Source organism: Molossus molossus, unplaced genomic scaffold (assembly GCF_014108415.1).
Source record: "Molossus molossus isolate mMolMol1 unplaced genomic scaffold, mMolMol1.p scaffold_m16_p_13, whole genome shotgun sequence".
Lineage (NCBI taxonomy): Eukaryota > Metazoa > Chordata > Mammalia > Chiroptera > Molossidae > Molossus > Molossus molossus.
This window is the reverse complement of record NW_023425348.1, coordinates 88242946-88257892: the sequence shown is the minus strand read 5'-3', so window position 1 is coordinate 88257892 and position 14947 is coordinate 88242946. Positions and strand designations below refer to the sequence as shown.

General features: G+C 60.5%; 1 protein-coding gene across 1 annotated transcript; it reads left to right on the top strand.

The window, feature by feature from the left end:
• On the top strand, positions 1–14947 carry FADS3 (fatty acid desaturase 3). Its single transcript, XM_036258370.1, has 12 exons — positions 1–378; positions 9270–9380; positions 9873–10070; positions 10713–10814; positions 10918–11040; positions 11336–11396; positions 12005–12081; positions 12482–12579; positions 12969–13065; positions 13222–13301; positions 13482–13607; positions 14607–14947. Exons 1-12 carry the CDS (start codon positions 154–156, stop codon positions 14656–14658), a joined length of 1350 nt encoding a protein of 449 aa, XP_036114263.1. The 5' UTR covers positions 1–153; the 3' UTR covers positions 14659–14947.

Sequence of the window (14947 nt, the reverse complement as noted above, 5' to 3'; positions counted from 1 at the left end):
GGCGGCGCACGCTCGGAGGTGGCTGCGGCGGCGGGGCGGAGCCGCGCGGCAGCGGCAGCGGCGGACGGCGCCCCGGGAAGGCCCCCGCGCTCCCCTCGGTGTCTCGCAGGAACCCCGGGGAGGTCCTCGTGCCCGAGGACTTCTGCGCGAGCCATGGGCGGCGTCGGGGAGCCCGGCGGGGGACCGGGGCCGCGCGAGGGCCCCGCGCAGCTGGGGGCGCCGCTGCCCGCCTTTCGCTGGGAACAGATCCGCCCGCACAACCTGCCGGGCGACAAGTGGCTGGTCATCGAGCGCCGCGTCTACGACATCAGCCGCTGGGCGCAGCGGCACCCGGGAGGCAGCCGCCTCATCGGCCACCACGGCGCTGAGGACGCCACGGTAAGGAAACCGCCGGCGGTGGGGTGGAGCCTGATCCCGGGCATTGTGCCCCGCTTTGCCTGCGGGGGCCTCGGCTTCCTGCCCCGGCTGACCTTTGACCTCCTGGCCGCGGACCCTGAGTTGGGAGAGATGAGCAAGGGCCTGATGTGGGGTAAGGGGGCCTCGTCCCCGCACAGAGCACCGCACATTGGGCCATGGACGGGGCTGGGCTGGACGAAGGGGCTCTCAGAGGTGGGTGTGTCGTGGCCCAAAGAGCCCGCCCTAGAAGAGGGCCCTCCTGCTGCTCTGAGGTTCCTCCTTTCAGTTCTGGGTTCCCGCAGACCAGGTTACTCACGCCGGGTGCCAGGGGTAGGGCTGAGGCCCCAGGGACAAGGATGTGCCATCAGAGGCCGGGGGCTGGGCAGCAAATGTTAGGCTGGGCCCAGAGGTATGTGGCTTGCCCAAGAGCTGCTGCAAATGTCAGTGGGAGTCAGTGACTCACCTCTCCTGGGCTGGCAGCTGCCTGTGGGAGAACTTTGCCAGCCAGGCTGGGTGGGCCTCCTTGGGAAGCACAGTCACCCCAGGAACAGGCTGGCTCCTGGGGACCCCAGCTTCCTTTCCCAGCCCTTATCTAGACATGCCTTGGCCAAGGAGGGGTATGGCCTGGTTCAGGGAGAGCATCTGGCTGGAGCCCAGTGGCCGAGCAGCCAACTGGGACTCCTCATCAACCCCATTCCGGAAGTCTCCATGGGAGTGGGAGGGGGATAGGAGTTGGGACCATGATGTTCTGTTCTTGACCTTCCAAAATGCTAGGTGGGCCACACTGGATACTTGGAAGGTCTTCACGACTCTAGGGGATGAATTGCTAACCGTCAAAACTTTAGGCAGCGAAAGAGATTGTGTCCTAACCCAAAAAGATCAGTGTCCCTGTTGCCAGGTCACCTGCTCTCTGCTCACCGCCTTCTGCCCCGGGTTGAGCAGTTTTCGCAGAACTCTTTCAGAGCGTTGATTTTCAACCTTTCTCATCTCACGGCAGTACACACACACTAGTTACTAGAATTCTGTGACACACCAAAAAAGATATGTTTTGCCCATTTCACACATAAAAAGAGGTATAGCCCTGGCTGGTTTGGCTCAGTGGTTAGAGTGTTGGTCCAGAGAGACCTGGGTTCGTTCCCGCTAAGGGCACGTACCTCGGTTGCAGTTTGTCCCTGGCCCTGGTTGGTCGTGCGGGTGGCAGCCACTCGATGTGTCCCTTTCATGTCGATGCTTCTCTCTCTCTCTCTCTCTGTTTCTCTCTCTCCCTCCCACTCTATCTGAACAAAAAATGGAAAAATGTCCTCGGGTGAGGATAAAAAAAAAAAAGAGGTATAATTTTGATTCATTCACACTGGGCGGCTGTTGTCACTTTTTTATTTGACAGTCTAAGGGCAAAGAGGTCGGTGCCCCTGCCTAAATAGTCAGGTATTGCATGTTTTAAAAATTCTTGCAGCACACTGGTTGAAAATGGCTGTTTTAGAGGAAAGAGGTTTTTCCTCCCCACTTCTGCCTTAGGAAGCTGAGGGGTTAGGGGCAGAAGCCTCCTGAAACTCTAGAAACTGACAGAAAGCCTTGTCTTTAGGTGTGAGAGGCCGGGTGGTGGCCACGGAGGTGCAGCTAACCATGGCCAATAAGTGTGACCACGTACAGGCTTGTTTGTGTGCAAACACTGCATGTGTCTGTGTGTGGTTATTCATGTGTGCACTTCTGTCAGGATATGGGGGTACAAGGCACCGCAGCCTCTCCCCCGCAGCCTGGCTGAGCCCTGGCCACCCCTCAAGGATCCGATGGTTGCCAGCTCTGTCCTTTTTCAGCCTCTGATCTGTAGGACAGGGTGGAGGCAGGAGAGAAGAAGACAATGAAGAGCACTTATCAACTGCATTTTCCTCCTTGCTGTCCTGGGAACCCTGCCATGTGGGAACCCCATCATTCAGTTAGCTCTTGACTCTGAGACCTCCATCTGACGGTTTTCTTATTGACTCATGACCACTGAAGTCTGTTTCTTGATTCCAAAAAAACAATCTGTTCCCTGAGGCTGGGTCATGGCTCCACCATTGGAGGCCCTAAGGGATCCTGAACCAGGCCTGTCATTCCTCTGAACCTCAGTTTCCTTATCGGTAAAATGGGAAGAGCTGGGCCAGACAACAAGCCAGCTGAGGGTGGGACTGTACCTTCTCAGCTCTGTGGCTGCAGGGCTGCCATGTCATTGTTCCTGGTCAGTCTTATGTTGCTGACTGATGGGTGTGGGTATGCCCTGCAAACTGTACAGTGTATGGGGACAGCCGTGGCATAGCCACCCCTTTGCTGGGTGACCTCGTCTGGTTCTGCCTATGTCTGTGACAGGGAAGAGTCACGTTAAACCATCTCTTAGCTTCCTCAAAGCCCCAAACACTTGGCTGGAGTTTCCAGAAACACCTGGCCTGTTCAAGGCAAGGGTTTATGAGGGGGCTGAGGTTGGGTGACCGCCCGTCTTTGTCCATTATGGGCCCACCAGGCAGACCCGGGACTGGACCAGCCCAGTGCCCTGTGTGGTCAAGTCCAGACCCCAGGCACTCCGTCTCAGGTTCTGGAGCACAGGTGGGGGTGGGGTAGCTGTCTTGCCAGGGCAGTGCTCCCTGGCCGTCCACCAGCTGTTCTCATGTCCAGGCAACAGAAGCCTTCCTGCCAGGAAATTCCCAGAGTTCCTGTGCCATTAAGTCAGCCCGTGGCCATCCTGGGACACAAAGCGGGCACCCTAGGGAAAATGCTCTGGGCCCCGGGCCAGGTTTGTCTAAGAGTCATAGGCAGTGTGAGGCAAGTGGAGCCAACGGGGGAGAGGCAAGGCCTGGCTATTGCAAAAGAGGTTGTGTCCTGTCCCAGGAACTCACAATACTCCACGGTCAGAAGTGTCCCAGGGCCTGGCGCCGAGCACCCGCTGTGGCTCTGGAGTAAGATATACAGACACTCTCTCTGTCAAGCCTCAGCACACCTCTGTGAGGCAGGTACTGTCATCATTCCCACTTTACAGGTGAGGGAACGGGCGCAGAGAGGCAGAGGGACTTGACATTAAAAGATAGGTCTGGGGTTTGAACCCACAGCCCATGCTCTTCACCACATGCTACGCTGCAACTTAGCTGTTTATCCCGTTCATTCATTCTTCAAGTGTTGAATTATACCCATCAGTAGATCACAGTGAGCATATCCTAAGGGCCAGAGTCTGTCTCACCTCTGAAGATGCAGCTGTGAGTGCACCTCTGAAGGAGGGAGTCCCTTGGCAGGCGGACCAGCCAGAGCACAGGACCTGGGGTGGGACCTGCTCCGTGCGTTCAAGGAACATCCAGGCCATCTGCATGGCTGGAGTCGCAGTGGGGAGAGGGACAGGTGGGTAGGTCCAGGGGACCAGGGGCTGCTCCAGCTGGGCTTCTGTGTTCTTGGAAGCAGGACTTTGGTTTTATTCTAAGGGGCCCTTGCAGGGCACAGCAGGGGAGCCAGAGGAATCTGATACATATTTTATTTATTTTTTTTATCCTCATCCGAGGACATTTTTGCATTTATCTTCAGATAGAGTGGGAGGGAAGAGAGAGAGAGAAACATGGATGTGAGAGAGACACATCGACTGGTCACCACCCACACGACCCCAACTGGGGCCGGGGACAAAGTGCAACCAAGGTACGTGCCCTTAGCGGGATCCGAACCCAGGACTCTGGTCCGTGGGCCGATGCTCTAACTGCTGAGCCAAATTGGCCAGGGCTGATAGAGATTTTAAATGATCCCGAACGGGGAGGGGGCGGCAGCGCCTCCCAGGAGAAGTGCAGGGGCTAAGGGAAGAGGTGATGCATCCCAAAGGGCAGACGTGGCCAGGCCGAGGGCAAGAGGTGCTGCGGGTGCAGGACGCCAGGGGAGCCACCGGGATGTAGCTCTTTGTGGCCTGCAGACAACAACCTTCTGGGGCAAGGACGAATGTTAGCCCATTTTGCAGATGACGAGACCTAGGCTGAATGTGGGTGATGTAAGAAGACCTTCTGGGGGCCCTTGACCAGCAGGGCCTTCCTCCTTGGGCTTGGAGGATGGGGTGTGTCTGGGTGGAAGTTGGGGAGAGGCAGGACAGATCCTGAGGCTCTGGAGAGAGGGTGGGGTGCAGAGGGGACTGGCCATGGACTCGGAGGACCTGGCCCCAGAGCTCACACTCTGCTTCCATCCCCCACACTGGGTGCCCTGCAAGGCCTGCTGCACCATGTGTGACCTCTCCGGGCGGGGGCCGGATTGCCTGGCACTGGGCAGGAACACAGTGTGCAGAGGTGGGGTGCTGGCAGCCCTCCTTGTTTCTTCCCAAGGGTCCCAGCTGCCATGGGCTTCTCATGGGACAGCTGAGAGGGGCCAGAGCCTAGTGGTGGAGAGAGGACCAAGAGCCAGAGAGCCTGGCCGCTGTGGGGCCGCCGCTGGGTCAGTGACACCTGTGAGGCCAAGGGTGCTGGGTCGAGGAGGCCCTGACATGTGTGCCAGCTTGTCACCAGGGACACCAGCAGTGCTGGGGGGACGGGCGGCTTCTGGGGGCACCTGTCCTTGAGCCGGGCTCTCTGCATGGGCGGGAGTTGGATATGCCAAGTTCCCTTCAGCTTCTTGTGCCTCGGTCTCCGCATCTGCGAAATGGGGACGCTGGTAGTGCTCGTGTGTTGGTCATCTGTGAGGAGTGCCAGGGAGAGGGCGGGGAGGAGCGTCTGAGTGCCAGGCAGGAGTTCCTGCCCTGATTTCCTCCTGGGAGGGGAGGGAGGAGAGGATTCCTGCGGTGTCCCTGGAGGTATGTCCCCGCACCCCCATCTTCACAGCCCACTGCCACCTCCTCCGCAAAGGCTCGAGGAGCAGACCCAGACTTCCCCAGCAGCCCTGCTGCGCTCCCTTTCTGATCTGGAACGTTCCAGAATCTTTGGAGAGTGGCCAGAAATGTTCTCCTGCCCCCACTGTATCTCTGGAGCGGAGGGATGAGTCCTCTCATTCCTCAGCCGGAAGTTGGCTGGGACTTGACCATGCAGGGTACACGGGCCCACCCTCTAGGGCACTGAGTCGAGTGGATTGGAGGAGGCAGGCCAGGCTGGCGGGGCTCAGGTCAGCTGGCTGTGGCATGCTCGCTGGACGCCGGGCCCCTTCTAAGAGCTCCACCTGCACTGACTTATCCCCCACAGGCCCACAGGAGGGACATTTGTGGTTCCTGACTTACTGGCGAGAAAATACAGAATGGAGGGGGGTGATCCTTGAGGCTCCATGGCTCAGCTCATAAGTGGCGGCTCAAATTCCAGCCCAGGCAGGCTGGCTCCAGCACCACCCCCCCTGCCACCCCTTAACCAGCTGCTGCTTGGAGCTCAGGGCTGGGGGCAGGGCAGGAGCCACTCCCAGGTTTCCAGGGACCTCAGCAGGACTGGGTGGTGGCTCTCCTGGGAGGCGTGGGCATCACAGAAGGCGGCCCTGCGTTTCGACCCCAGCTCTGCCCCTGCAGGAGCTGACCTGGGGTTCCCACCACACCGAGCCTCTGTACCCCCGTCAGTAAGACACACCCCTGCCTGGTGGGCTGTGGAGGGTTGGCTCCTGTCCACCTACACCCACCCTCCAGCCCTGCTCCGAGGACACCGCTGCGAGCAGAGCCCGTCTCTGCCAGCAGTCATGTTTAGGGGCACAATTTTTATTCCAGCAGCTACTCCCAATTTTGTTCCAAGTGGTCTTGAGTGCCACCTTCAACGTGTTATATGGGGGAGGGTCACGGGGTTCGCATGCACGTCCCTGGAAGGGGGTGGGTGACAGTCCCTGAAACTTAGTCATTGTGGCCAGGAAATTCCAGGACCACCCTCCTGTTCCCCACAGCCCAGTCTCAGAGCAGCCAGGGAGCACCCCCCAACACCCCCCAACCTAGGAGGTCCCCTTCCTCCCCTCTGGCCCAGGAGTGGCCACTCCGGGGCTACTGCCAAATGGCCACAGAACACTTACACATTCAGACTGGGTTCTGGTCCAACCTCCATCAAATGGAGCTGCGTAAGTGGCTTAATCTCTCGGAGTCTTTTGCCAGGCCCCTGGGTCCTTTAGCAGAGGGCCGGAGAGGACTAGGTCACATGGCCTCAGCCAGTGTTCCAGAAACAGCTGTTTGCTGGGGCATCAGGATTTGGTCTGAGGCCAGGGACCCACCCACCTTGCTGGTGCCAAGAGCATGGCTGCACAGGTCAGAGGGCCCCTCCCAGCCCGAGCCCTGGCTAGGGGCCCCGAGCAGTCACAGCTCCCTTGTTACTCCAAGGGACAGACCTGGCTGCCGGTCCCTGGGCTGGTGGCCCTGACCTCTCCCTCAGTGCATCCCCAGGTCTGGCCCAGGTGAGTCAAGACCAAGGGGAAGGAGTCAGGGAAGCCCACCTGCTCCTCAAGCGCCTTGGCGCAGGGACCTGGCCCTGGAGCACCTAGGAGTCAGCTGGGCCCTGGGGTGGCCCCGGAACAGACACAGGATGGGAGAGAGAAAGGGCCGGAAGGCAAGAAGTCCTGAGGTCGCAGCCACAGCGCGCGTGTTCTGCTGTGTGTGCGCGTGGCCCGTGCACACGAGGGCGTGTCTGGCTGCACGCTCCCGTGGGCTCCGACTGCGCGTGGCCGTGGGTGTGGAGGCACAGGGTGGACCCCAAGCCCTTGACTGATGGCCCCTGTGTGTGCGGGCTCTGTGCTACCGGGGCGTTCGAGGAGATGAATCAGCCAGCGCTCCTGTAGCCTTAGGAAGGAAGGGAATTCGCCTGGTCGGTTTGGCTCAGCGGTTGGAGCGTCGACCTGCAGTCCAGAGAGACCCGGGTTCGGTTCCCACTAAGGGCACGTACCTCAGTTGCAGTCTGTCCCCAGCCCTGGTTGGGGTTGTGCGGGAGGCAGCCGCTTGATGTGTCCCTTTCACATCAATGTTTCTCTCTCTCTCTTCCTCTCTCTCCTGCTTTATCTGAACAAAAATGGAAAAATGTCCTCGGGTGAGGATAACAAAAAAAAGGAAATTCTGACATGAGCTACCACACATGAACCATGAAGACGTCAGGCTAAGTGACAAGTCTGTCACAGAAATACAAATACTGTGTAGTTTCTGTTCTGTCAGGCCCCTAGAATAGCCTCATTCACAGGGACAGAAAGCAGAACTGGGTGCCGTGGGCTGGGGGAGGGGAGGAGAGGGGTGTTGGTGTGTAATGGGGACAGCGTTTAGTTTGGGGAGATGGGTGGCTGTGGTGGTTGATAGCAATGTGACCTCACGTAGTGCCCTGGAACTGTACCATTAAAACATGGTTAAGATGCTAAATTCTGTGTATGTTTCACTTAAAAACATGAAGCCCTGGCCCTGTGCCGCGGTTGAGCGTGGTCAGGGGCACTGAAGGGCGGTGAGCTCCATCCCCGGTCGGGGCGTGTGGGAGGCAGCAGACAGATGTTTTTCTCTCTCTCTCCTCTCCCTTCCTCTCGCTCTCAAATCAGTAAAATCATATCTTTGAAAAAATAAGAAAAAAAAAAACAAAAACCTTAGCAGTCCAGAGCCAGAATGGCCCTGGAGTCTTGTCCCTGAGACTTGCCCCCGGGTGTGTCTGGTCCCAGGCAAAACAGACGCACTCGAGGTCACAATGAGTGGGGTCAGCGGAGCCCCCAAAGCAGCCTTCCCTCCTAGCTCCCTGCCAGTGCTGGCCGCTTCCTGGGGTGCCAGCCTCCCCTCCATCAGTGTTCTTCCCAGAGAGGGGGTCTGCCCCGCTTCCCTTGCCGAGGGCCTAGGTTATTCCAGAAACCTCTCGCTGCCCCCAGTCTCAGGCTGCCCTGGGCCAGTAAGGGAGCAGTGTGGCCTAAGCGGGGCCTGGCGATGCCCCCCAGGACTGTGGACACCTGGCAGTCAGTGCCGGCCCAGCTGTCACCTGTTTGAACCCTCACCAGAGGGCAGGCTCATCAGTGACAACACAGTGGAGACCTGCTGGTCAGTCCACCTTCATCAGAGCGACTTCCCTTAGCTGCCCCGGCCCTGGGGGCACCACGCTGTCACTCTCCTGCTGGGGGGCTGTGGCCGGCTCCTTCGGGGACAGCCTCTGAGAGCCCGAGGATGGAAATCAACCAGAGGACTGAACAGTAGCGAGCCAGTTACCGAGGCGACACCGGGAAGACTAAGGGGGCCCCAAGAGTGAGGCTCAGCGTTCTCGGCACCTCGGAAATGCTGGGCCACTTCCCCACTCCTGTCCTTCCCCAGCCCTTCGTCTGCCTCGTCTCTCTTCCTCTAAACCCTCCACCTTCCCTGCACCCACTGCCGCCCCTGCTGGGACGGAGGCTGTTAGATTATTTATTTATAACTTATATTTTCTGCTTCTGCTTTTAACATTAAATGGGTTTAACTGTTTATATCCCTTGCAAGCTCCCAAGAACCAGTCTGTGTGGCCGTCAGCTGACAGTGGCCCAGTGGCCCTCAAGTGCACCCTCCCCACTCACCCTCGGCTTGTGTGTGACAGCAGGTGAATGTGACACTGGTGGCCCGGACCTTATTTTATAGGCAGTAGAAAAGCATGTGATTTCAAGAAAGCTTTCCAAAGATCTTTTTTTTTTTTTTTTTTTTTTGCAAAAGTTGAATCTTGTCATGAAAGGAATCGAGAGTCTTCTGGGTTTTTTACGCCCTGCCAGGTTTGGAGAAGGGCCCCCTGTGCTGGTCGAAGCAGCTGGGCCCGGCCGGCGGGGTGCCCAGGGCCTGGGAGGACCGGCCAGGCTGACCCCCGTGTTGCTATTTCTGTGACCACCTAACAACCAGCTGACTCCGTCCGTCTGTCTTGTCTGCTCTGCCCTTCCATCAACAGTCCTTCCACCTTGCCTGCTGCCTCTTGGTGCTGCTCCAGCTGTCTGTCTGTCTGCCCACCTGACTGTCTGCTCTCCCTCAGGATGCCTTCCACGCCTTCCACCAGGACCTCAACTTTGTGCGCAAGTTCCTGCAGCCCCTGCTGATCGGAGAGCTGGCCCCAGAGGAGCCCAGCCAGGACGGACCCCGGAATGTGAGCAGGGCCCTGGTGGAGGCTGAGCCATCCCTGGAGGGCATGGGTAGGGGGGCATGGCCGATAGCAGCTCCATCTGCATTACCCCCAGGGGCCAGGGGCCAGGGGCCAAGGCTGCATTGCTATTCCATCCCTTTCTCAGCAGGCATTGTAAGCAGAGCTGTAGGGGTGCCTCCTGGAGCCACTTGTCCCCAGATGAGCCCTCCCCTGCTCTGGGCCCAGCACCCTAATCTACAATGAGGATTTTGAGGACCTGAGCTTTAAGGGTTTTGCCCGCTCTGGCTTTTTCTGCTTCTCACGTACCCCCCACCTTTTGCAGGGGAGCCTTTGCCTCTAGGCAGTAATCCAGGTTGCACCCCAAGCCAGATGCTCTTGCCCCTCTGACCCCTTTGACCACACCCCTTGGGCCTGGTATGGGAGGAGTGGCTGTGGGGGGTTCTGGGGACAGCTGGGACTTTGCTCCCTCGCCCGACTGGCCACTCACCACGGCAGGCCCAGCTGGTCGAGGACTTTCGAGCCCTGCGTCAGGCAGCCAAGGACATGAAGCTGTTTGAGGCCAACCTGACCTTCTTCGCGCTCGTGCTGGGCCACATCCTGGCCATGGAGGTGCTCGCCTGGCTCATCATCTACTTCCTGGGCCCCGGCTGGGTGCCGAGCACTGTCACCGCCCTCATCCTGGCCATCTCCCAGGTGACTCGGCACTGTCCTGCAGCCCTCGACCGTCCACCAGACACGGGACGCTCTGGACGCTTGCTGAACGAATGCACGAACAGACGAATGAGTGAACAACTAGCCAGCGACCCATAAGATGTGTCTCTGAGGGTCAAGCTGCATTTTCAGTGAGCTGCGGAAGCTCCTTGCTTAACCCTGAGTGAGCCCAGGGCGGGGAGCCAGAACGTGCTGCCCCACATCTCCGCGAGGTGCAGCCTGAGACCTCCCGACACTGTTGTTGAAAGAAGCAGCTGGGCCCTGGCCGGTTTGGCTCAGCGGTTAGAGCGTCGGCCTGCGGTCCTGAGAGACCCAGGTTCGGTTCCCGCTAAGGGCACGTACCTCGGTTGCAGTTTGTCCCCGGCCCTGGTCGGTTGTGTGGGTGGCAGCCACTCGATGTGTTCCTTTCACATCGATGTTTCTCTCTCTCTCTGTTCCTCTCTCTCCCTCCCACTCTACCTGAACAAAAAATGGAAAAATGTCCTCGGGTGAGGATAAAAAAAAAAAGAAAGAAGCAGCTGGGTACAGGGCCCTGAAGTGGAGTGTTCGCTGTGCGTGTGCTCGGCGGGCCGGGGGCCGGGGGCGGGGGCGGCGCCAGGCCCCTGAGCCTGCCTCTCTCCCCAGTCTCAGACCTGGTGCCTGCAGCACGACCTGGGCCACACGTCCGTCTTCAGGAAGTCCTGGTGGAACCACCTGGGCCAGCAGTTCGTGATGGGGCAGCTGAAGGTGAGGGTGCGGGGTGGGGCGACCAGGGCCGAGTAGGGGTGCCCCAGTGTGCAGGTGTGGCATGCGGAGGGCCCGGCCCCACCCTGACGCTCCTCCCCCGCAGGGCTTCTCTGCCCACTGGTGGAACTTCCGACATTTTCAGCACCACGCCAAGCCCAACATCTTCCACAAAGACCCAGATGTGACCTTGGCGCCCATCTTCCTCTTGGGGGAGTCATCTGTTGAGGTTCGTGGGGAAGATGAGGACACACCCAGGCTGGGCCTCATAACTTCTGGGATTCCTCACTCTGACCCCACTCTAGCCCCCAACCAAGCCCCTCACTCTAGTTCCAGCTGAGCTCCTACCCCAGAGGTACCCCTCCCCACCTCCCAGCCTGCTGGCGACCATGGGCCCAGTAGCTAGAACCTAGAGCTGCCTTTGCCGTGTGGCCCAGCCAGGCCCCTGCCCCTGCCCCTGCCCCTGCCCCTGCCTGGGAGGAGGGCCCGGAGAGCCACCCCCCAGCCACCGCCTGTCTCCACAGTACGGCAGGAAGAAACGCAGATACTTACCCTACAACCACCAGCACCTGTACTTCTTCCTGAGTGAGTGTCCCTTTGTGCCCCCAAGGGTGGGACATGGCTGGGGTGGGACATGCGTAAGCCCCTGCTGTCTCCCTCATGCCTGCTGTGCAGCGTCTAACTTCTTGGAGAAGGAGCACTGGTCAGCCGTGCCGCACCAGCACCTGCCAGCCTCTCCCAGCCTCTGCTCTGCCACCCTGCCTGCAGCCTGTGCCAGCTGTTCACTGCCAGGCCTTTGCCCCCACCAGTCCCTCTGCCCGGGGTGCCCTCTGGCCAGAGGTTGTCACAGCCCTGCCCGGAGCCGTCAGAATTCCTTCCTGCCCTCACACCAGGATGGTCCAGAGCTCTAGAACGTTTGAGCAGTTGTTGGGGTGGACAGGGTGAGGAGTCAAGGGGTATAGCCAGAGGGAACGGGTGAAACATGCAGAAGGGCACGCAGGCGGCGGTAAGGCAAGGGTCAGCCTGAGGAGGCTCAGGCGCTGAGCGGGGAGCGCGGACCAGGCCTCGTGAGTGATGCCGCTGGGCCCAGCAGCGGGTCTCACTGATGTTGCGGGCCCCGCTCCCCCGCCGCGTCTGCCCAACCTGCTCGGTGCCCGGCCCTGGGCCTGAGCCCTCTCGTGCCCTCCTTGCAGTTGGCCCACCGCTGCTCACCCTGGTGAACTTTGAGGTGGAGAACCTGGCCTACATGCTGATGTGCATGCAGTGGAGGGTGAGTGGGCCCTGCTCCGGCCCCCGGCTCCCAGCTGTGGTGGCAGGAGGGGGCGTCAGGGACAGCGCCTGTCCACAAATGCAAACAGGTGTGCGTGTGTGCATGCAACAGTGTGGTACACGTGTGCAGGGGAGAGCCAGTGCATGCTCAGGGCATGGCAGGGTCCCGTGGTGTGGTGTCCTCCCTGGGGCGGGGATCTGCTGGGCCGACTCCGCCAGGCATCTGTCTCCAGGCAGGGTTCCCCACCTCAGCCCCTCCACGGCACCTTCGCTTCCATGCTCAGTTGGCAGGGCAAGGACCCTGTCCCTTCCCCTGGCCCAGAGAGGCGCAGCCAGCAGAAGGGGTGGGTGACCTCGGTTCCTCCCCGACTGCTTTGAGACCTCTGTCCTCTGCTCTGCAGGACTTGCTCTGGGCCGCCAGCTTCTACACCCGCTTCTTCTTGTCGTACATCCCCTTCTACAGTGTGTCCGGGGTGCTGCTCCTCTTCGTGGCTGTCAGGTATGGCAGTTCAGAGTGGCAGGGGCGGGAGGTCACACACCAGCAGCAGGAGACCCTGGCCTCAGCCCTCCACCCGCAGAGCCTCCATGTCCCCATCTGCAGAATGGGAACAGCAAGCCTGTCTCCCTGGGTTGTGGAAGAATCAAGTGACACAAGAGTGGCAGGCTCCCGGGGACAGTGGGTCTGGGGGACACGGCCTGTGGATGTTCACCCTCTTGGGGAGGGCTGCCCTGGGCTCAGCCTGGCTTGGAGCCCGCTCCTCTCAGCTGCTTCAGACACCAGTCGGGGAGGGTGTGCGGCAATCCCATTGTGCAGACGAGGAAGCTGAGGCCCAGGGCTGGTGTGAGTGGCGAGCTGGACTCGGGGCAGTGCCTGGGCCTTCCCCACAGGGTCCTGGAGAGCCACTGGTTCGTGTGGGTCACGCAGATGAACCATATCCCCAAGGAGATCGGCCATGAGAAGCACCGGGACTGGACCAGCTCTCAGGTGGGCAGCGGGGGGCCGGAGGGGCACTTCCAGGGTGGGGGTGGGGTCACAGCTGAGAGGGACGGGCCCTGATGGGGCTGCCGGGTTCAGGGGCTGCTGCGGGCTCAGGGCTTTGTGCCAGCCTCCCTCACCTGTGCCGCCACCTGCTCCTGACAGCTGGCAGCCACCTGCAACGTGGAGCCCTCCCTCCTCACCACCTGGTTCACTGGGCACCTCAACTTCCAGATCGAGCATCAGTGAGTGCAGGCCCTGGGGCCCACAGGGCTGGGAGTGAGTCTTTCCCCGGGGAGGTCAGGACGTGAGCCCCAGAACCCTGGGGGCCAGGGCGGAGTGGTGGGCAGGGCCTGGGTGGTGATGGGCAGTGGGCCCTCTGGCACCTCCACCTCAGCTGCCAGCACGTGGTCTCCTCCCCCTAGCCTCTTCCCCACGATGCCCAGGCACAGCTACCACAGGGTGGCACCGCTGGTCAGGGCGCTGTGTGCCAAGCACGGCCTCACGTACGAGGTGAAGCCCTTCCTCACCGCCCTGGTGGACATCGTTGGGTAAGGGCTCATGGTGGCTCCCCTGGGCCCCTGTCCACTCTGGTCCCCGCGGCTCCCTCTCCGAGCCCATGCCCGTCCTGCTCTAAGCTGACATCCGAGGCCTTTCCCATCAGCTCTCCATCCTGCCTGTGGCCTCGCCCCGTTCGCTCACACTCCGCCTCCCTGGCCCAGGCCCTGCCCGGGGTGCTCCGGAGACACCAGTGAGGAAACAGGCTGGGGTCCCTGCCTTCAGGCACCCACATCCTAGCAGCAGAAGCAGAGAAGGGGAGAAGTGCTTTGGCCATAAAAACAAAACAAAACTACAAAACCTAAGGGCGGGGCAGGAGAGGGCCGGGGAGGGCCAGGCAGGGGCTTTTTACTCTGGTGGCAGGTGGCTGGTGTTGAGGCGACAAGTGAGCAGAGAGGAGGGGAGAGGGCTCCGGGGAGAAGATCTGGGCCAGGAAGCAGCAGTGCTGAGCCCAGGCAGGTGGGCGGGCTGGGCGGGCAGGGGAGGGTGCGCGGGAGCTGGATTCTGGGGAGATGCTCTGGCTGTGCCCACGGCTGAGGGGAGAGAGCGCAGCGAGAGGGAGCCCGCAGCTGTCCTGGCGAGGGCCTGGGGCGGGGGGACCTGGCCGGGGAGCGGAGGCCAGGTGCCCAGCCAGACCTCTCCCTCTGTGCCCTGCCACCGCTGTTCGCGCTCCCTGGATGCCCTTCCTCCTCGACGGCTGCTTCCCCGTCACGGCCCTTCCCAGCCTCATCCTCCAAGCACAGGCCTTCCTAACGAGTCGTCGCTATTTCTGGCCCCTCTGCCTTATACTGGGCTACTGGGGGACAGGCCGGGCCTCACAAAGCTCTGGGTTGCAGGGCCCAGCAGAAGGAGGCAACAGACAGAGCCGGAGGAAGGAGGGACAGGCCCCCGGCTCCTGTCTGGTCTTGGCCTCCCCCTGTCTGATTCTGCTCCCGTCCACGAGAGGGTAGCCTCATTTTCCATCCACCTCTCCACCCCACCCTGCCTCCCAGGTCCCTGAGGAAGTCTGGGAACATCTGGCTGAAAGCCTACCTCCAACAGTGAAGACAGCACCCAGGGCCCCGGCACCCACAAGCCACTCGGGCAGGCTCGACAACCCCCACCTGGGCCCAGGGCCCTGCTGCCCACCGAGGCTCGCTGTCTTCCCCGGGCCCTCTGCCTGCCTTGCTTGGCAGCTGTAAGGCCACAGCTCTGGGCCCAAAGGATGGGCGCAAGGGGATGGTACCTAAAGCCACAGGGTGAGCACGGCCTGTTCTTCTGGAGCAAAAATGTAGGGAACTGTTATTTTTATATAAAAACAAACCCAGATATATTGTGAAATAAAGTATTGAAC

What these genes read in the sequence shown, in the direction of transcription:
- FADS3 (XM_036258370.1), top strand. Translation starts at nt 154, where the DNA reads ATGGGCGGCGTCGGGGAGCCCGGCGGGGGACCGGGGCCGCGCGAGGGC. An exon ending in GCACCTGTACTTCTTCCTGA is followed by an intron (nt 11,397 to 12,004) that starts GTGAGTGTCCCT and finishes CCCTCCTTGCAG; the next exon opens with TTGGCCCACCGCTGCTCACC. An exon ending in TGATGTGCATGCAGTGGAGG is followed by an intron (nt 12,082 to 12,481) that starts GTGAGTGGGCCC and finishes TCTGCTCTGCAG; the next exon opens with GACTTGCTCTGGGCCGCCAG.